The following is a 23,155-nucleotide window of genomic DNA, read 5'->3' on the forward strand; positions in this document are numbered from 1 at the left end:
CTGGCCACTTCTGGAAAGGATAATAAAAATATTTTTATAAATACATTAATAGCAAAATGAGTGGCAAGAAAAGCCTCCATTCTTTATTGGATGCAGGGAGGAATATGAGGAAAAGGCTGAGTATATGAGACCTTCTTTGCCTCAGTTTTCAACAATAAGACAGGCTGCCCTCAAGAAAAAAATATTTTCTCTCTTGATGATTGCAGGTAAATTTCTTTTTTTTTTTCAGAATACATTTAAGAAAAACACCCTTATAAAATAAGGAGATTAATCCTTCTCCTAAAACCTGTTTAAAAATATAAATGTTTTACCTGTTGATTTTGCTCAGGGTATATAAACAAGGGGATTACAAACTGATGCAGCTGTTTTCCTCTGCTGTATAAATCCTCCTCAATTCAAGGATTATTTATCTGAAGGATACATATAATGATAAGATAAAAGATATTTATCTGAAAAGGGCTCGAAGGATCTACTGCAGCCTAGTGTATCTATGCATTACCACACAGGACAAAAAGTCTACCCACAAATAATCTTCAAGAAACACTGATTGTAGAAAAGGTTTGCTGAACCTTGTTAAGGAGAAGTTCCTCTCAATTAATTACCTCTCATACCCACAGGAATCTATGTAACAGAGTGTTTGAACAACGAAGATTAAGAAAAGTAGGGAAGAAAGAAAGCTCTAAAAAATACTCCTTTTCCTGTAGGTTTGGGGTTATTTTCTAGGAGGAGGGAAGCTTATTTGTTTATTTGTTTGTTTGGTGGAGTTTTTTTTCCCCCCACAGTTTTAAAGCCTTAGAAATGTCATTTAAAGAGAAGCAATACTATGGAAGTACATCCAGAAGCAAGTCACGTTACAGACTCAGGCAGTGTAATATCATTCATTACACATGCTTGGAAAGATTCATTCATGCCAGGATTCGAGACGGATTTTTTTGTTTTTCCTCAGGAAACAAAGACTTCCACTTTTCAACTCTGCTTTTTTTTTTTAACCTCAAATTGGAAACAATGCTACAAAGGGACCTCAAGATTCAATAGTTATTGAAATTATTGATCAATGAACCTCAAGGGAAAATATTTCAAGGCATGAACTGCATCCTGAAAATTAAGTTCCTAGTTTGCTGACAAAATAAATGTTTTGCTAAATTCTTACTGCAATAACTTAAAAGAAGGGTAGGATTATAATAACCAGCTCCTAAAAATATGTCACTTAAATTAGGCAGAAATTTTATAATAAATCTCTGTCAGCCTTTGGGATACAAGAGAGATGACTGAAATTCTGAAGAAGATTGATAGAAGTTTCTGATGGACACTACCTGATTCATAAATACTATTGCACCATTCTTTTGACCAGGACTGTTTTCAGAGATTGTGTACTAATAAAATTCTCACTGATTTTTAAAACTTTTAACTTTGAACTTCAAACAATTCTTTTTCTTCTGGTCAGAGATCACCCATTTTTCTTGTCTCCAGATTTGGAGATTTTTGCCTGATGTTCTTGACTTTCAAAGTCAGTATCAGACTTTTATTTTTACTTGCTTCTTTTTGATCAGGAATTTTTCCTCCTTTCTCTGAGTAATTGTTAAAAGCCAAATAGTAACAATCTTTTGGAGCAAACCTGATACATATTCTTATGTTTCTAAGAAGTCAGGAATTAAAAATTAATATTTTCCCTGGAAATCTTGCTACATATTTCTATCATATTCCAATATGTATTTGAATTTTAAATTTATTTTAGTAAGAATTGCATAAGGAGGATTTTAACTTGAAGAGCAGTGGTTAACACTTGTTTTCTTTAGCTGATATCTAGAAATAAAGTGACTTGTTTTGACTTTAACCAAAACCTGCAGCAAAGGGTTCTAATATTTTTTTTTCACTTTGGAGCATTTGTAATTTAGAGACTGGTTGAAACAAATGGGATGTAGGTAACCAACATGACAGCTGAATACCCTGTCTCTTATCCTCTTTTTACTAATAAATCTGGGGTTTGGACCTCTTAATAAAATTCAGCCTTATATGAATGTCATTTATCTCCTTTGAATTAATACAGTGGTAATGGAAACAAGGTTTTAGCACCATGTGATTTTCAGTATCAATTAACTCAGAGGTTACCAACATGACAACTGAACACCCCATCTCTTATCCTCTTTTTACTAATAAATCTGGGGTTTGGACCTCTTAATAAAATTCAGCCTTATGTGAATGTCATTTATCTCCTTTGAATTAATACAGTGGTAATGGAAACAAGGTTTTAGCACCATGTGATTTTCAGTATCAATTAACTCAGATTCTCTCTATACTTGTGCAACTTTTAGACATGTACATATTCTAATTTTGTCTGTTGAGCTCATATAGTCATACTCCTATTTTACAGTAAAATTATCCTAGTTCATTTATTTCTGGCACAGCAGAATGTACGAGGTAAATGGGAAGAGGTCAGTTTCAGAATGTTGTGTTTCTCCTCTTGATTACAAAATGTATTGAAGTTGCTATGTTTTATTCAGAGTCCTGCAGAAACTGATCTGAAATGAAAACATGAAACTTGGAAATAGATCCTGTGTCTGAGTCCTACAATCTTTAGGCTGTACAATAGTAGAATTATTCCTCAATAATGGCAGGAAGACTGCACAAAAAGGACACCATCAACCTACTGAACTCATAAAAAAAAATCCATTAAAAGGCAAACTTCTGTAGTTAAAACAGAAAAGTTTTTTCTTCCAAATTAGGGCTGCTAAAGTAGGCTCAACTTTGCAGCTAAGATAAAATGATTCAATCCAACACCACATGAAAGAAGAATGCCAGCAATTAAGTCAGACTAGAAAGCTTTGTTAGTGATGGAATGCCTGGCTGGAGCTTGCCCTCTGAGGCTTTACAAGGAAACAGTCATTTATTTAGGCAATCACTTGACGAAATACAAAAGAAATAAACTGATAATGGATTGGTACTTCAGGGGAACCAAAGGCTTTTAATAAAACTGCTCTGGACCACCCTCCTCCTCCTAAATATTAAGCTCTCTGTAATGTAACCTTCCAGTAACCTTGCTGGGATGCACGGCACTGTGATTCACCAGGACACCCTCATTCTTCTCTTTTCAGGCTCCTGCTCACATGGCCATAGGCAGTGCCAGAATGGCAAGTGTTACAGACCAGAACAAAGCTGTGATTTTGAAGACAACTGTGGGGATAATACAGACGAGAGTGAATGCGGAACTTCCTGCACCTTTGAGAATGGCAGATGTGGCTGGCAGAATTCCCTGGCTGACAATTTTCACTGGGTGCTAGGGGTCAGCTCGCCTCAAAGTCTTAGACCTCCCGGGGACCACACGCTTGGAAATAGAACTGGTATGTTGTTAGCTCACTAGTAAGGGATCATTGTCTTCATGAAATGTCTCGTATATCCACAGGCAGCAGGGGAGTTCTAAAATCTCTAATCAGGGTGTAATTTCTAATGAATTAGATGTGTTACAATATAAAGATATTAACTGCCATTGTGCAATAATTTTAATTTAGGAAAATTGAATCTTAGTTGTTTCTTATATGAGTCAGGCAAGATAATTTGATATTTGTCTGGAGAGAGGCATTTGGTCTGGCTGCAATTTGCAAAGGTGAGTTAGCTCAGCTCTGAGTTCCACTGGGTCCCACTCCTCCAGAGCTTGAGGTCATTTTCAGGAAGCTTACAGTTCCCCATAGTGACTATTCATACTTTAATTTTACACAATGTTAAATAAGTACATTTAAAAAAACAAATCTCCTTTGTTAGTGCATGTCCTGGTTTGTTTTGGCCAAAGCACTCAGTTATCTGCTCTTGTTCTTGCTACAAGCTCTGTGCCTTCACACTTTGCTTTTGAAGGTCCTGTAGCTCAGACAAAGATGTTACCAAAGCTGAGCTCAGAACTGACCTTAAATTGAAATATTCACAGCAGAGTTGCACAAAGGCATGATAGTAGTCACTGAATGTTTACACAAACTGCTGAAGGACAAAACTCAATAAACTTCAAAATATGTAGAAAAAAAATAATTTGCATTGTCAGTAATATATATTTTTAAAGTATTGTCACAAATACACCACTACACTTGCTAAATATATGCTTGACCTCAGAGAAAAAGCAGATTTCTGATCCTATAACACCATGGCAAACATCTATGGTCATACCTAAACCAGGGAAGTGTCAAAGATGAGTCCACTTGTTTCTGCATTATCTAGTGAAATAATTTTTTTTTGCCTAATTTATATACAAACATTAGTAGATGTGCAATTACAATTTTTGTGCTATATATAATACATTTATGTTTATGTCAAATGCACATTTCTTATTTGTACAAAGGAAAAAAAATTTAAAACTTGGGAGAATTTTTATGCTTCCTATTAAAAAATAAATGGAAGACTCAAGGACTGTATCAGTGTTGAAAAATACTAACTCTGGGCATCTAATTTTACAATTTCATCTGACTAAATAATTTATATGTTCATTAATATTCAAACAGAGTAAAAATGACCAAAGGTAATATGAACCATTAGGGATACCTAGTGATTTATACATGCATCTTTTTTTTTTTTCCTGTTTCTCAAGTTTTTATATAATGTGACTTGCTATTTTGAAGATTACCTTTCAGGAGACTCTATCCTGAAATTTATCATGATGTGGCTATTTTGTGATGTATTGTCAGAATTGCAACTACTGCAGTTCATCAGGGACAGTAATCAAAGTAGCCAGAAAACCTGGGAGAGTTCCCAGTCTGCTACACAAGTCCACTCCAGTCTTAAGCTGCTACCACCAGTTTTTTCCTGATATAAGAAGAGCACAAGAAATGGGAACTGGTAATTTTTTCTCCTGAGCTGAGGTTGACTAGAATGAGACTTATGAGGGAAGTGTTCTTCACCTCTCTGCATTTACTTTACGGAGTTTTGGAGTCTAATATGAAAATGTAAAACACTTTTTCAGTAATACATCATTTCATTTCAGGACATTTCCTATATCTTGAGGCCACTGCAATAAGCCTAATAAATGAAAAAGCCCATTTGAAGAGTTCCATATGGAAAGAATCAAGTGGGACTTGTGTGATGAGTTTCTGGTACTTCAAGTCATCAAAAGCCATGGGACGTACTCAGGTTCTGATTAAGGTAACAAAAAACCTCTTTTCTTTTGAGTATATTATACCTGTAAGGGTGTTCATGCTCCTGCAGAGTGCCTCAGCACTGTGACATTCTGTTGTTAAGCTGACAGAACTGGGAGAGCTCCCACACACGTCCTGGTTCTGTGCTGGTTTTTATTACTCCAGTCTCTTAAAAATGCTTTTAGCATTTCTCTTCCAAGAGAAGCCATCTGAAAAGCCAAAGAAAATCTTTTCAAATCCTCTTTTTATCTTCCCTTCTTCACATATAGTACCTTTCTCTGATTTTTTCCATGTGAGGCTATTTTCATATTTTGCTGACATCCTTATTGGTATTTATCCGTATGCAGCCCTGTTGTTCTGATGAGACAAAAAAAAATTACCAGCACATACAAATTGAGAATAAAATGCATAAATATGACTGCATTAAATATTTTTATATAAATGGGTACAGAGAACAATCAATTTTATTTAAAAATATTTTTCTTCACTAAATGTGAGATGACCAAAACATATTTTAAAAATATTAGTTATTAATATGAAAGTGAAAACTGAGACATTTGTAAAAAATCGGCTGTTCCTTTGCTGTTCATTAAAAGGATTAACTGCCTGTAAAAACATTTTTTGAATCATAATATGGTTCAGACTAGAAATTAATACTTATGTAGAAATTAATAATCAATGTTCTTCAGACACAGTGACCAAATATGTATTTGTACTTACTTGCATCTGTGCATCTCTTCTGGTTATTCAAGTACAAATCATGGTGCAACTTATTTGCCATGTGTCACTCAACTTCCCTTCCTACAATATCTCTAATAATGTCTTGGTGACCTGCATTAAAGTTTCTGTTTTATTTCCAATGCATATATTGGCTGACTTAACTTTAAATGATAAAATAGATTTTTTTCCTTGAAAACAAATTACTAAAAATTATTTCTCTAGATTATTCTGGATAATATAAAAATAATTTAAAAGCCTGAAAGATAAAAAACTTCAATAGATTTTAGTACTTAGAGATACAACCCAAGATATGTCTGCCTGAAATATAAAAAACAATGAACCCTTTGACAAACATCAGGAGATTTAACAGCAGACCACTCATCAAGTAACTGTATATTTATTGAGATGTTTTCATACAGCTCTTTTTCTCAGAGAAGTTCAAATTTGTAAAGGAGGAAAAATTATTCCATCGTTGTACTGAGATTTTTTGCAAATCAACTTAACTTCACATGTTATGCTGTTAAATGGACCCATAAATCCATATTTTAATTGGAGTTTCTATTTAGCATTTTCTGCAGGAATACAATCTAATTAAACAACACTTAGTCATGGGAAGTCATACTGAAGCTTCTCCTGCTGGTTCAAACTGGAATATCACAATATTTCCATCCAGATTGAGTATCCCTTGATTTAAAGTAAAGTTAATGTCAATGAAGACAGATCTCTAGGTGGTGATTAGCTGAAAATAAAAGATGATGAGATGGTCTGGGAAGGTAATCACCATCTCAAGCTTCAAAACTTAGCAAACTGCGTGTGGCTGAAGTCATTCCATTCATTCAAAGTTTAACTGAGAGTGATGACTGTATATACAATGGAACTGTGATGAAAAATAAGATGAGGAAATATTTTTAAAGGCAGAATAAGGAAAAAATTTCTCTTCTTCTACAATTATCACAGTGGAACAAACATGGTAAGAAAAGGTAAAAAGCCATTTTTAAGAAAAGCATAGTTCATGGTATGCACTAATATCTTTTCTTAATATATGCACTGCTTGCCCACTTTCAAGAAGTCTAAGATTATCTATCACGCTACTAAAGTATTATCTCAGACTATGAGATAAACAACAACCAGAAATAAAACTAAAAGATCATAAAAGGGTAATATAGCCAAGCATGAACCTCTTTTGTTAAAGTTGGTAGCTGGAGAAAATCAATACATTTTCCTAATGGAATTTCTCTGAAGTTACTGTTGTTTTGATTTTTTTCTCTTGAAATTGTACTACATATTCTTTGAAGAAAAAAATCTGTATATAGAATAATAATAATCCAGTCCAAGTGATGGGCTGTTGAAATGGCTGCAAATGTATTCTTCAAATTGACCCCTTCGACATTTATGTAAACAAAAGATACTGACAGTGCAGGTACTTATGAAGACTGAAATATCCAAATCACCACCCATCTGAATTCAAATTACAAAGATTTGATAGCAGTGCGAAAGCAAACAGAATATTCCACAAAGAGATTTGGAATCAAGATCAAATCAAAGATCGATTCAAAACTTTTTCCAGTGAGATTTTGAGACGTAGTCTTGACTGTGGCAGTTGTAAGAAAATACCATCCATTAGAGGAGATATTTCAAAGTTCAGGTGCAGCATGTTCACGTTCTAGTGTTGGTGGTTGGGCACCTCATCAGCATTCAGTTTATTTTATGAGTCAGAAGAAACTGTGTATTTTTAAACATGCTTAAAGAGAGGAAAGCAAGGATTATTAGTTGAAAGTGATAATACATTTCATTATTCTGTTGATCTAAAATAAGCTTTCTACCACTGCTTATGTTGTCCCTGCAATTAAAAAAAGAAGCAGCAGGAAATCAGCAACAAATGATAAAACCACTTGTTGAAAATAATTTTTGTGCTATCAATGTCAATTGCTTTTGCATAGACATTTTAATTTTAAAAAGATAATTTAAGTTCCAGTACAATTAGGGGAAGATTCTTTCAAAGATTTGAAACAAGCCTCCGAAAACAAATATGCAGATGAATGAGGAAGGTGAAACCTGTCATTAGTAAACCTGTCATTAGTAACTCCCTCTGCTGACAATAACAAGGCCAATACACACAGGATCTCATTAGGAAGTTCCAGTGGACCTTACCCAGGCATTTAATTAATTCCATCCAGTTAAAAATGAGCAAAGACATAAGGACATTCAGGAAAACAAGAAGTCCTGATCAGTGCATGGCAAGTACAGCCAGGCCCCGTTTATTCTGGGGCAGCAGCAGCCTAACCTGGCCAGGGCAGCATCCAGCCTGCTCAGCTGCTCAGGGCTGCTGCAGCACAGACCCTGTTACCTGGCTGCTGCTTCTCAGCCAAAGCTGGGAGCCCCCACAGTTGTTCCCCTGGCATTGTCATTGCTGTTAACCAGCCCAGTGCAGAGAGGGAAGGGTTGGTAGTGTAGCTATGTATGGCTTAGCAGGTGCCACCGCTCAGGTGGAGATGAGTCACAGTGGATTTTCTAATTCCCTGGTTAGTTTTTATGGAGTTAAATTTTCTATCCCAGGCTGTGGACATGAAAATCTGCAGCAGAGGTTCTGCAGATGCCAGCTGGTATATTCTGGACATTTGTATTTGTAGGATCAAGTAGCTTAAAATCACATTTTCACAAATCAATATAATTGACCCTACTTCTATGGGAAGTCACTCGAGAATAAGGCTTAAGGAAACTGCTTATTCTACCTCACAGCATAAAATAGAATGTGTATTTCTACATTGATTCTTCTCACTGACTGCATGAAAAACAATCAATCCCTCACATTAATGTAGAAGTTAGAAACTGTATTGGATTCAGGTAGCCTCAAAGCAGATTACTTGACCTCCCTGAAACTAGAGGAAAAAATTAAGTTTTCAAAGATTTGCTTGAATGCTTTACTTAAGAGTTTGCTGAAATCATGCTCCAAAAAATGTAGATTATCTGTAGATTTAGTAAACAGACACATAACATTTATTTTGTAGACAAAATTAAGGTATTAGCAAAATTCTTTAAAACTAATAGCAAAGAGTAATTTTTCCTAGTATTTAGTTCCACACAGCTGCATAGTGGTAATGGCCTTTATTTAATGCGTATCTGCAACTCTGAAAAAGACACAGTTTTAAACTATTTACTCCAATTACTGACCTATGAACTGTTATTAAAACTTGTAGTTGAGTGAATGAAATGTCATCTGACTAATGAGAGAGAATTACAGAATATTAGTCCCAAGAGTTCTGAAGGGAATCAGTGGAGATACTGTGAAATAGAGTATTACTTGTCAAGAGTAACTTTTATGACATCTTTACTTCCCAGGGCAAGAAAATGTTTTATTTGTATTTCCTGAATTTGAAACAGCACCTTTCATCTTTTTAGACATTGTTTCAAACAGTGTTGTTTTAGGCCTGATTTTGGCACAATGACAGAAGCATATTTCCAAGCAAATTGAGAATGAGAGACTGATTAAATAGAAATAAATTAGTTTTCATTGAAAGTATAATTTTCAAAAAGAGTTAACATAGAAGGTACAAACAATTATGCACAACTGTAGGTAAATGCAGATACTATTCAGTGTGTTTTATTTTCCCAGATGAGTACATTAGGAAGTTATTTCAATCTTATTGTCAGTTACTGGAAGAACATAATTCATTGTATTCCTATACTGTAACCAGATGTAAGCATTCATTCCAAAGAGTTGATGAAAGAGAATAATATATTTGAACATCCTTTGAAGGAAGAAAGTATTTTTAAAAAGAGTTAAAGAATCATCTTGTATTTTGGCATCCTTGTGAAGACAAGAGGTTTATCAGAGGATTTGTAACCTACGGTCATTATTTTTGTAGAAACACATGTAAGTGAAATTGTTCATATGAGAATTTTAAGGATTTTTTTTTTCTTAAAATTCTTTGAGAACTTGACTTTTTCCTCACTTAGGAGGTGAGGTCTATGAAGGATATAGGATTGGCGTGACTAGGGCATGTCTCTGTCAGGCAGGGCAGTGCTTGGTTATAAAACAGTGATGCACACAGTCATTAAGTGACTCAGAACAGCCTGCAACATTCCACCTGGAGTCACAAGCCATGTGTCCCCAGAGCTAGTACCACCCTCCTAATTTCTACCCCAGCCTGGCACCAAATGGCATCATGTGGCATAGACAACAAATGCACTTTCAGTCTCCTCCAGACTGCACGGCTCCCAGGTGTTGTTTCGCTGGACCCATTCCTCAAATCAGAGACCTCTGGAAGTGATTTCCTTTATTGATTTGTCCTCTCATAATCTCATGGACTGCTGTCACATTGCTGCTTTTTAGCATGTGAGACTTTGAAGTGACTCTGGGATCTTTGCTGGCCCGACATATTTTGCTCTTTTCTAGCACTTTTCAGGGCACGCATTCAGCAGTGAAAGTTGTGATTTAAATGGTTCTCAGGGCAGAGTTCTTTGAAGGATCACAGAGCTGCTGTTTAATGATTTTTACTGCAGCAACAGACATCAAAATCAGATCTTTTTGTAATAACTGTGAAACAGGCATAGCACTTTGTCTGAACAATAGCCTCTGAGGTATAGCCTTGGGCTTTGAGCATTTTCCACACCTCTTCTGCTAAAGAACTTAGAAATTTAATTAACCTTTTTTTGAGATAATAAATAATGCAAGGTGTAACCTTGTGCCTGCTGATACCTTTTACAAAGCATAAAATATTGATCAGACCTAAAATTGCAAGACAGTATCTAATTTTCCTGATCAACAACCTGACTTGGAAAAAGCTCTCCAAATTTCTTAGAAATGTTCTAAGAAAAAACCTGAACATTTCTAAGAGTTCCATTTGACCTCAGCAAAGGTGGAAGATCTTGGGTTTTTTTTTTTCATTTTTCTTTCTCATCTATTTTAACATCCCAAAGCCTCTTTGGTCTTCTACTGAGAAAAGCATATTTTTTTCAAACTGAGCAAATGTTATACTGTGAAACTTCATCAAAATCAGATGTAGCACTAGCACTCATGGTGCAGAACATTTATCTGTTACAGGTTTTGTATTCCTTTAATGCAACTTTTATTTTTAATTCACAGATCAGTTTTAATGTCACGAAGATGAAGGTAGTCCTTGATCTTTGGCAGGCTTGCAGTACCAAGTTCTAGTGTGCTTAAAATTACTTTGATTAATCAATAAGGGTCCTTAACACAAGAGTCTAATTTTTATCCTTGCAGATTTTTTTTTGTTTTTCTGACCTTCAGCTTTGAATTCTCATTAGCTTCAGGAAGAAAAAACAAACCAAACCAATAACATCAAAAAAACCCCCACAACAACAACAGCAACAAAAATCCAAAACAAAAAAAAAAAAACAAACCCTGAAAAAACTCCCAAAATAAAAATCCAAACCCAAATCAAAACCAAAATCAAAAACGAAAACAAAACAAAAACAAACAAAAAATAACAAAAAAAACCCCAAACAAACAAGAAACCTCAAAACCACCCCAAACCAGCTGTGTTTCTATATTTGCCATAATTTATTGCACAATTATGGGAGGACCTGATTCCGGTAGTTTCCTGTGAGAGTCAGACTAGGAATTTTTAAGTACACATATTTATGACTGCAATAATCTCTAAGTGTATTTGTTTGTAGGTTGACCCCATAGCATTAGGTAGAATTGTCTCATCATTGCATGCACTAGCATGCAAGAGCATTGCAGAGAGCAGCTATTGTTTGCAGCAGAGAATAATAGTGTCAGTGCAGGGGGAGCTTGAGAGACACCCATTTCCTCCCACCATCTTACTATGCAAACAAAACCTTCCACAACTCAGTAACTTCACAGTGCTTGCTGGTAAAAGGGTAATTGCAGCTTAGAGATTAATTTTCTGCCCACTTGTGGAAATCCCATAGTCCTTTCACAGCAGTTCCTCCTCTTTCTAGACTCAAATTCTTCCAACAGGTCTTTCTCTTCAGTCATACTCCTCAGGTTTCCAGCTTCCCTCAGCACTTCCCCTTGCCCTCATTCTTTTGTAACTTGCTTCTGCAAGGTTTACCAGGCCATATCTGTGATTAAAAAATATCAGCAAGCTCAAATAAGGAATTTTAAACTGATTTTAAAATGGAAGAAACCATGTTAACATGATTTTCTGTTTAAATTAATGTAGTCGTGAGAGATGACACAGTAATACTACTAAACTCAGGAGTTACAGACTATTTGCATTAAGTCTGGAATATGTGGGTGTAACTGTGTGGTCTGTAGAGTATATTTGATTTTGCCTTCAGCAGGAGCACTACAAGTAGAAGATGAACACTAAAAATTGCATTTCTTAGCTCCCATGTACCAGATTTGTAGAGGGCCTTAACCTATCTGTGATCCTAGTTTTTCTTTGGCTCCTGTTGTTTAGATGATATGGAAAGTTTGTGGGGTTTTTGTGTTTGTTTGTTTTTTAATAAATAAATATTTATTAAAAGTACAGATCTTATAGAATTAAAAAATGAGGAGAATTGTTTAACGTTTAGCTGCAATGCTGGGCTGTAATGTGAACCAGGTGTGATAACTGGGTGTGATCAAAATATGGTCATTTTCTTAGCATAACTGGGGGCTTGTTTTCTAAAGAGAGTGAACATACACAAAAACCCACAACCTACCAAACAAACAAAAAACACTAAGCCTTTGAGACTGTGTCTATCAAAACATGATGTGGATGCTTTTCAGATTTTCATGCTAAATGAAAGTTATGAGCCAAACTTTTTGTTTAATTTTCAAATTCAACAGAGAAAAAAAAATCTTATAATGGAAAGCATACTTGTTTGTTGGATAAGAGTCATTTAATATAAATACAATGACATATTTTTAGCTTGTTTTAATTCTAACTCTTAGATTAAGAAAACAATTGAAGAGTGGTGAATAAAAAAGGGCAAGTGACCTTATTTTTCTTTCATTTCAAAATCATCTCTTTTCTCTCAACCATTATATGTCCCCACACCTTTCTTATTATAATGCTAACCTGAGGTGCTATACCATGGGGGCTGTTCTATTATTAACAATTTAAATTATTATTTGGCATCCAATTTTATGAATGTCAGTTTCTCTTTCACTGAAATGCGAGAAGGGAGAGAGGTTGTGGAAAGGTCATATGAAACCACAGTAGAAAATTAGGTTAATGCAATTGTATAACTTTATTTTATGTCCTTAACTTCTCAGTTTATTGTAAACTGTGCTTTGTTTGAAATTACAGTGGACCAGGCACTCAATCTATATTTGGCTGAATCAATAAATCAAGGCACAAATGTGAACCATCTTTCAGGTTTTAAACAGTTTGCTTACACTTGTTTTCTGTACATTTATACCATCTCATTTAGGCATCTGAATAAAGTGCTTCTTCTTTTAAGTGACAGGATGATAAAGCTAGTCTACCATTCATGCCTTTAAAATCTTCAGCCTATATTTAGATGTTATTTGGCCTTCCCCTCAGAACTTCACTGTTGCCTTTCACGCTTTCCACTGAATAGCGCAGCTCTAGTATATTACTGTTTTCCAGTTTAATTTAGTTTGATCTGCATGGAAGAAAAACTTCTTTAAATCAGAATTTCCACTGTGATCTAGAAGAGGTACTGTTTAAATTTTGATACATGAGGCATCTAATTCATTTCATTGATCAGCGAACACTAGAAGACTCTTGTTATTTATGACATGGAAATATCATTAGCTATGAAGGATTCTGCAGTGCACAACATTATTCTGAGCATTTTGACAGTGTGATTCAGTTCAGAATTGTGTTCAATGGGAGTTCAGAAGGAACATGTTATCAAAAAGTTTATTAGCAGTCAAAAATTATTTAAGTTCATTTTCATCTCTTTAACCCTTCATACACCAGCTCTATTCTTCCAGAGTTACTAAAAGAGTGAGAGTTCTGCTTTTTTGCTTTTCCTAGTCTAGCTGTTTTAGGAGTATGTGGGCTATGGAAAGGAATAAGAACTAATGGAAATCTTCCCCTGACTCACTAGCTGCACATTAATTAATCTTAGATGTTTCCTTAGTTAAAAATGTAGTCTGTTAAAGTCAGTTTCTCTGGAATTTAATCTCTATAAAAATTGCAGTGCTCTCCTTCCAAGTTGTACCAAAATTTGTTGCACAGAGAAATTAGGTGTTTATTATTAGATCAGAGATTTTTTTGACAAAAATGGTGCAGTAAGATCCTTTCAAAGAGACCACATGTCTAGAAAAGAGCAGTGTTAAAGAGTTTGACAAGAGAATTTTCACTGTATGTAGTTGAAAACCTGAATGGTTTTATAAATAATATCCGCAAAAGATGTGGTCATATGAGAAAGAAAGCTACAGATTACCATGTGGCAGGGCCAAAGTAGGAACATCATGGTAAAGGATAATAAAATATCCTAAAGCCACCATTTATTTTTTTGAGTATGCCAATCTAACTGCTACCGATTTCATGCAGAGGATGCCATTGCTATAGAAACTTCTTAAACATCATATTGAAATATCCTTTTCCAAGCTGACATGATGAGATTGAATTTTTACTATAGAAGTGGTAGGGAAGGTACATTCTTCCACAAATCCCTTGGAGTTTTCTTTTTCTTGGGTAGTTTTGTCACTTAGTGGCTATATTTTTCTTGATTTTCCTTTTTAAATGTTGCAATATTTCCTCAGTTCACAGTAAAAGGTTTATACTCTTCTGATAATTAGCTCTGTGCTTACTTGCTTCAGGGAATAAATCCATTTAGAAAACACAGACAAAACTTCTGCACTGTCTGCAAGATCTAAGGAAAAAGTGAAGTGGAACCAGAGAATTGAGGTTATCACAGCTACTGAAACTATAACCCAAAAGTGTGTAATGTAATAGTTGCTGTACTGGAAAAAAAAAAAATTGGAAGGATCTCTGAGGGATTTTGACTTTTCACAAAAAAAAAATTAATGGAAGAGAAAGAAGTGCCACAGAATTTTCTGTTCCACCTTAGTTTTATTTGTATTTGTTTTGAAAGATATTACAAATTCTCTTATATATATTAGAGCGCGGCTGACGTGTTCCCATGTTTGTTTTTAGATCAGTAATTTTGCCTTTTCCTGGAAAATTATGTCTGTTACCACAGGAAAGACATCTTAGAAAGAGATCTCTGTGCTTTCTACAGCAGGGAGATTTTTTTTCCTAAGAAATAAGTTAAGGTCACAGGAGCTGATTTTAAAATGCAATTTGTCCCAGTCTGGGTGGGACAAATTCTTATTGTTTAAAGTCATAGATGCCCCCAGAGCAACCACTGCTGCAGCCACTTTAATTTCTCTTTGTTTTATTCCCCATGTCAAAGGGAATTTTAAGTATGATTTGTCTCATTGTAGAGCAAACATCTCTAAGAGGAAAGGCAGCTGTTACTTTCCCTACTGCTTCCTGTAGACTTGTAAGTCTAATACCTTTCAGTAAGCAGTACTGGGTACTGTCAGGAATGTTGGACAAATATTTGAATTTGTTATATTTCAGTAAATGTTGCCATATACTTACTTAAATTTTTAGTATCTCTGCTGGCAATGCAAATACCAAAATCTCGTGAATCTGTCTGCAAATTTTGTCTTGTACATCCCTACCATGCTATGTATATTTACATATTTATAACTTCATTTGTCCTTCAACATACTTGGTGTTGGTCATTGAATAGAGAAGTGTTTTATTACAGGACTATCTATCAGTTATAAGAGCCCTCCATTTTTAGAGAATATCTTTCATAACTGCAGATTAAAAAATTAAATCAAATATCTAGTTCCTTGGCATTCTCTAAGTTGTATTCTCTTATACAACTAATAAATAGTTGTATTCATTAGATGTTATAGAGACAGGACTTAAACATTTCTCTTAAAGGTGTCTCATTTATCCAGGGTCAATACAGTGAAGCTTAAAATACTTAATTGAGTTTGACTATATAAAGAATATAGTATTTTTTTCAGCCTCAGTGTTTTGGGTCCCCTGAGGCTGTCCAGTTCATCTAACATCCCAGAGGACCTGTTCTATATTTCTACAAGCCCAAAAGCTACAATTGATTGAAAAGAATATTCCAATAGAATACAAATAGGCTGTATAGTAGATGTCACAAAGAAAGAAATACAGTTATATCCCAGAGAACATCCCACTGCATTGAAGTAGGAATGACATTAATCACTCTCTCATACATCTGAAAAAGCATATGATGCATTTTGATGATTAATAGGAAATATTAATGTCAATCCTTGTCCTGCAGATTTGCTGCTTTTAAGCTGTGACAGATCAAATATTTATTAAAACCTTATGTTTCAATGGCAGTGTACAAAAATTACTATTGTCAGTCTTAAAATTATTATTCATCTTTTAATTATATTGTCCTGTATGAAAGAACCTCACTTTTCCTAAATACATTTTATTTACATCAGAGATATGTACTTATTTTTCCTTTATTTTATCAAATTTTATTTTCTTTTTCTCTCACCAGAATTTCTGTAAAGATATGTTTTCCTACTTCTTCCACTTAGTATTATTCAGAGAATCAAAATGTTATTAGAGGTGAATTGCCAAATTGAAGTATTGAATAAAACAAACAAAATCTCTGGAAGATTCCAAATGCTTTATTCAGATGAATTGGTTTTGCCTTGGGGTTTTTATTTTACAAGGCAGCTGTAGTGATAATTCTTTAATTCTTCATGCACAAATCTTCAGATTTTGAAGAGCTGAGAGGACTTCCACACAGGCTGATTCCATAATTCCCACTTTGTGGAACTGATCTTGTAAACACAGTGACATTGTGAATAGAATGCTTCTGACCTTAGCAAGTATCTGCCAAAGTGTCAGAGGAGAGAAGTTGTCCTGCCAGCACAGCTTGTGTCCTGCCTGCCCACTGTGTCACTCAAATAGTACTTTGATTCATGACATGTGAAAGGAAAGGTCCTCCACCATCCTTTTTCTCCCTGGGCAAGCACTCCCTGGCAGTGTCTGGTCTGCTCTGCAGAGCTGAGGTGTGAGTTTTACCCAAGTCCCAGTTTCACTGTGGCTGGCTGTGCACACAGACTTTCCCAGACACTCAGGGGGCTGTGCCTCACCATCCTCCTTCCTGCTGGGTGCTTTGAGGTCAAGATTCATCGTGGATGTCACCACTGGTTCTAGAGTTATTAGGGGTATGCACCTCCTACTCTTGGATTCCTTCTCTCAGGCCATATCCAAACTGATAAAGGAAAAAAATAATGGGGGAAAAAAAGAAGAAAAAAATGAAAAGAAAAAAAAAGAGAGAAGGTGAGTTAAAGATGCATAAAAAGCACTGAAATTTAATAAGTGACTTTTGCCTCCCATCTTTCAGTATGGTATTCAAAGTATTCCCTATAGCAGGAAAAACATAATGGATTTGAGTTTTCCTCATGTCTGCAAAATACTTTTTTATGGTCTTGATTCATAAACTGTTCTGTTACATCTATTACTCTATATGCTCTGCATTTGTGTAGGTAGTGCATAGGAGTAAGGGGGTTACTTTATTTTTAATCTACAAAAACTATCATTGCACAGCATTTAGCACACTTGTTTGGCACTATGGAGGGTTGTAACAGATGTCCAGAATCTTAGAATTTTGGTTACTGTGATTATATCTCAAACTTGAAAGCTTTGCTTTTCCACAAATTTGCAGTTCCCTCAACTCGGAGACGGGAACATTCCAAAGAGACCTGTAAAATGTGATTAAAACAAAGGTGTAGCAAGGTTTGAGACAAAACAGAACTAAGTTGCTTGAAATGCTAATGGTCTTATAAAGTGGCTTTGATGCTTACTGTTACTTAGCCTTAGCAACAGAACTGAAAGAAAAAAAATGTAATCCAAGCAATCAAAATTGTATCCCTTAAGCTACCTAAAAAACCCAAAATCAAACAAAGGTGGATCATGACAGGAAATTAAGAAGAAATATATGCATTTGAGGAGAAAAAAGGGCTGGGACAGGGAGGAAATGAGGAGAGGATGAAGTAGTACAAAGTACCTAATGAATCCTCTTTTACAGTGAGTTGTTTTATTTCTCTCTTCTAATTGGTAAGGATAACATATGAAACGAAGATATATTTTCTAAGACCCTAAACACATAAAAATATATTTGATGGAAATACTACCATGGGAATGTAAAGAGGTACAAATGTCAGAAAGTTTGCTTGGTTATAAATGAAAGCTTGCTATAATGATATCTATTAGATTTAATAGTTGTGACAAGATAAATCCAAGTTATAAGAAAGTGAAATACACAGACTAATTTAAGGAAAAACAACAAATTATTCTTGCTTTCCCATTATAGATTTCCAAAATAAGTGGGTTTAAACTGTAACTTTATCTTTTTTTAACAAGCAATTTAATTGTCATTCCTTGCAATGTGTACCTGCTTGAAACAAACTGCTGTCTCCAGGTGAATTACCAATCACTTTTTATCAAAGTATCTTTTAAATTGTCTTTTCTCAACTCAGCACTTTGAGCAATTAAAAAAGAAGAGTCTTACTATTTCAGAATTTTACTTCTAGAAATACTGCAAATGCTGGCACCCATGGCAGGATGAGGTGTTGATGCCTTTTGATGCTCTGGAAGAATTCACTGAGATTCCAGAATTCCAAATAAAACAGGTGCATTTTTAAAAAAGGAATTTTATCTGAGGTACACTTATTTATCTAGCTTTTTTCATTAGAATGCATGGGGTTTTCTTTGCTGAAATATGTAGTCCATTATTATAGCAATGTTAATTTAGGAAATGAAAATTGGGGAAAAGATATTTCAGAGAATGAAAATCATCTTAAAACTTTACACAAAGGAGGAAATTAAAGGGTTGGCTGGATGGGTTTAGTCATTAACTCTTATTATGAAAACCTACTGAGACTAATACACACAGACTCTAATAAAAGGCTTGAAAGCTGAAATATCACTGTTTCATCTTGCTGTTTTCCTTCTTTCTATAATGCATTGTGAAAATTCAATTTTTTTGTGTGATTTTTGTAAGTTGTCCTTAAAAGCGGAGCCAAATTTTCAAGCATGCCATGTATATATGTATATATGTATATATGTTGCCTGGATAAAATAATTTCTCCAACATGTCATTTGATTTGCTTCATGTTTCCTTTTTATTGAAGATAGAGACATATGAAATGTCCTATGAAACCAGCTTGCCTGGTTCCTACAATAGTATAACACTGAAAATTTTGTGATTTTTAATGCATTCTTCTCATTGCTGAGAATCATGAATTCTCATTTAAGTCACTGAAGCTTGAGTAAGCTCATCAGCATTGTACCCTTAAAGTAAAAATCATCCTGTTGCATACTTGTCCCTAATTTGTCCCTGCCTTTTGGAAACATTACTTTGTAGATTCTTGCAGTTTTCTTGCCTGCTTTTTTTATTTTATTTCTTCATTTCTGCTACCTCAATTTGCTGAAAAATTCAGAATTCCATAGCGAGCATCTTGCAGCATACTTCAGCTTAGTAAAAGAAGAAAAATTGTTTAAAATCTCTTCCTACATTGAAATATTTTCTATTTCACTCAGAGCTATTCTAGGAAGACTCAATAATTTTGGAATTATGTGTTTAATGCAGAGCTACAGCATTCAGATAATTAGCAGCAATTTTCTAAATGTAGCAGTAATACTAACCACAAGAATTATTTAACAGGAGCAACAAATTTTCAAAAGATTAGCTAAGGGCAGGGTAATAAATAACTACTACTGTGCCCAGATTTTCCTACATTATTAACAACAACATGCACAAATGTTTTGTTTGGTTTGTTAGCATACACTTATCAACCTTGCCCATAAAATGCCAAGAATGTGCCTTTCTCTCATATAAGGTAGCTGGGCTGTTTAACTGAGCTGTTTGTATGGAATTGTTGTCAGACTGGTGATTGACAACTGTGCCAGAGGACACACGTGCTCGCTCATAACTCACATCTTCATGGCCTTGTTGGCTGCTCCCATTTTTCTTTGTGTCACTGTGAAGGAAAGATGGAAGAGAGAAAAGAAGAAACAAGGAAACAAAGTAGGGAAGAGAATCAGAAGGAAAGTGTTAGGTTGAATTTTAAGTCTTGGGTGATCCAATATCAGCTTCAGTGCATTTTTTGACTCATTTAAACAAGTTTGATAATTTGATACTCCTGACCATTTAGCTCATGTAGAGTTTTTGTTTACTTGAATGAAATATAAGATCAAACTCTGTATGGTTAATTTACTGTTTTCAAGTGGAACAGCGTTTTAGAAATTTTTAAGAGAAAATCAGTGAGAAATTAAAAAAATGGAATCTCTCATACTGTGAATATAACATCAGATGAAGGAGACAAAATAATATTTTTGGTTTTTTAAGAGATTTTGCTATTCAGCATCTGTTTTCAGTTTTATTGTATTTTAATGCATTTTTGTTTCAAGCTACTTATGAGAGATTAAAGTTTAGGAAGTGAGATCTTTAAATTAAGCAAGTATTCTGTGTGCAGAGGTAGCAAATCTATAAGGAAGGTGCTCAGAACCTTCTTCAAATAGGACTCACTCTCAACCAATGAAACTGAAATAAGTACATAAATTATTTTAGAAGTGTCAGCAAAGATATTAATTGTTCTGTGACCTGGGGAAATACAAATTCATGGGCTAGGCCTTTAAATTATTGACAGATAAGGAAAAGCTGTGACTTTTCTTCCAGCTGCCTCCTGTTCCTGTGATGTGCATGTAGCACTCAGGACTGCACCCCACTCCTTGCTGAGAAATGGAAGTAGCAGGGAAGGAATACAGCTCATCATGGAATATTTCATTTTTAAACCACTTGGTCAGCCATGAAAAGACTTTAATAATGTTACTATACCAAGGAAAATAAAACTTCATTAAAACCAGTTTTATTAATTAACTTTATTTGCACACCATGAAAATACATTTCATCCTAAACCAAGAATAAATGCCTGAAAAGTAAACTGCCCTCCTGAAATACTCTTGTAAAACAGAGGGATTACAATGGATCCAAAACTGGAGAAAAGATCAGTGATAGTTAAAGTTACATTATGCTCATTCTATACTATTTTTCTGTGTTTTGCATAACCTATATCATGTTTAAAATATTCTGGATCATCAAAGATTTTCAGGAAGATACTGTTTTCAAAGCAAATTGAAAGCAGAGATGTTTTTCCTAATTTTTTATAAAAGTATGTAAAAAGAGCTTTACTTCTCTAAAAAGTCTGAAAGGTGATTTTAGAAAGGGGAGTCTTTTGATACAGTTAATCTGGAAACTATTTTTAAGGTATTAATAACAAACATTTAATTTTTTTTTTTTAATGAATCATTTGAAAATATTCTGTCTCTGATTAAAAAGCCCTCAAGTATATTTGGGTTGAAGAGTCCAGGAATATTTAAGAAATGTTTTTATTGCCTCCATCCATTTGGTAAGCTCTGCTTCATTTCCTGTTGCTCTGCTGAAATAAATATCTGATGGGAATGAATCAGGAAAATATTTTGAACCCAGCTTGGAATATGAATAGAAGGAAAGGTGCAGATCAAGAACAAAATCTGTGTTTCATTGCTGTTTCATTGCAGATGCAACTAGGAAGATAGCTTCATAGAAAAATCTTTATAATTGCATCTGGAATACTTACTGTATCACTCAGAAAGAAAGTGTATTCACAGGAAGTTTCTTTGCAATATCTTGTAATGGAAAATCACACACTCCTTGTGCATGCTTTGGAGTCAGTTCCTAACATTGTTCTGACTCTGTTAGAAATGTAGCCTTGAGAATAATGGTGGTCTCTGATGGATAGAAAAAATATTAAACTTAGCCACAAAATAAAAGGAATTCTAAGACAAAAATAAATCCTTCCTCTCCTTTATTCTTACTATCCCCAGGTGAATTAATGAGGATATTGAGCCAAGTAAGTTGCACCTTTCCCCTTGAAGCAGTCAAAAGAGAGGCTATAAACACTTTAGCTTGTCCTTCAGATGAAGACAAGCATGAGGAAGATTCTGAATTGCAAAAGAATGAAATCATTAAAAAAGAATTCCCCTCAGACCATCAGAAAGCAGATAAAAATTCTCTGAATATGAATATGAATTTTCCAGTGGGGCATACAGACCTACAGATCTAAACAGGTTGTGGCCTTCTTAGAAGTAATTCTGCCATTTTGTGAGAGTGTTTATTACTCAGCATAATGTGTCTGTGGAAGTTTAGGACTCACTGCTGCAAATCAATGTAAAAATATGCCCTTTACTGTCAAATTTCCTTTCATGAGATCGCCTCACCTCAGCCTGACCTTTCACTATGTTCAACCCACAGAGGGCAGTGATGTGCAATTAATAATAACTTTCCAGAGCCTTAAATGAAAACACCATCTGTTTTTAGCAATCTTCCTATGTATTTTTTGGGAAGCAACAATTTTTTCACTTCATCTGGAAATAACATTGAACTCTTGGAATTTCCCAGGTTGATTTTAGGGAATTAAAAAGTAAAGAATTACAAAATAGGTTGTAAAAATTATGTTCTGGGGAAATTTCTGGAGCGCTTTTTTTTTTTTTTTTGTGGTAATATTGCCTGGTAATAGTCTGCACTAATAAACAGTAAATCATATATTGGGAAATATATATATATATATATATATATATGTGTGTGTGTGTGTGTGTGTGTGTGTTCTTATGTATATAAAAGAATACATATATTTTCATATGTTTGTATGTATGTATGTATGTATGTATGTATATACATAAAAAGTAGAAATACTCATGCAAATCCAGGATGTGTTCTATGGTTCACATAGAACAAAAATCCTGTGGTTCAGTCATCCTGTAAAACTTAAAGTATGACCAACAAACAATTCTCCTTAACCATTTCTGTCTGCATAAAGTCTACATGCAGCTAAACTCTTCAGGAGTAGCAGGAAAATGAGATTCCTGCCCTGACCAACAGCCAGCAGAGTCAACCCACAGATGTGAGCCACTTTTTGTCTGCCAGCTGGGGCACAGGCTGGGCCCTTTGTCTCCAAACAGCCCAGGCTGAATAGAAATCTACATTCAATATGAGTAGGTCTCAGCAAAAGAATTGCCTCTTAAAAGCAGAAAAAAGGTGACATTGTGACCTCCAGCCTCCTCTTTACTGAGGATATTTCTGTTTGTCATAGATCTCTTTTACATATCTCTCCTTTACATTAATGTATGGATAAAAGAGTGGAAGAGATCGAAGGATTTCTGGATGCAATGGGCAGATGAAAGCACAGAACAATTTTTCTATCCACCTCAGGCCATGTTTTTGTTTGTTTTAGAAGCAAACACATTCCAAAGATATGAAAGAAATGCCAAAGCACAAAACAGATTAAAAAGTTGGAGAATGCAGAAAGCAAA

General features: G+C 34.7%; 1 protein-coding gene across 1 annotated transcript in view; it reads left to right on the plus strand.

Annotated features, from left to right (window-relative positions):
* The window catches only part of MALRD1 (MAM and LDL receptor class A domain containing 1), a 236,134-nt gene that overhangs the window by 115,353 nt on the left and 97,626 nt on the right, over positions 1 to 23,155 (plus strand). The window contains exons 26-27 of the mRNA XM_039703707.1: positions 3,093 to 3,338; positions 4,961 to 5,118. Of these exons, the coding sequence (XP_039559641.1) occupies positions 3,093 to 3,338; positions 4,961 to 5,118 (404 nt within the window). The remainder of the gene's footprint in view (positions 1 to 3,092; positions 3,339 to 4,960; positions 5,119 to 23,155) is intronic.

This window comes from Passer montanus, unplaced genomic scaffold, assembly GCF_014805655.1.
Source record: "Passer montanus isolate IOZ18808 unplaced genomic scaffold, ASM1480565v1 scaffold10, whole genome shotgun sequence".
Lineage (NCBI taxonomy): Eukaryota > Metazoa > Chordata > Aves > Passeriformes > Passeridae > Passer > Passer montanus.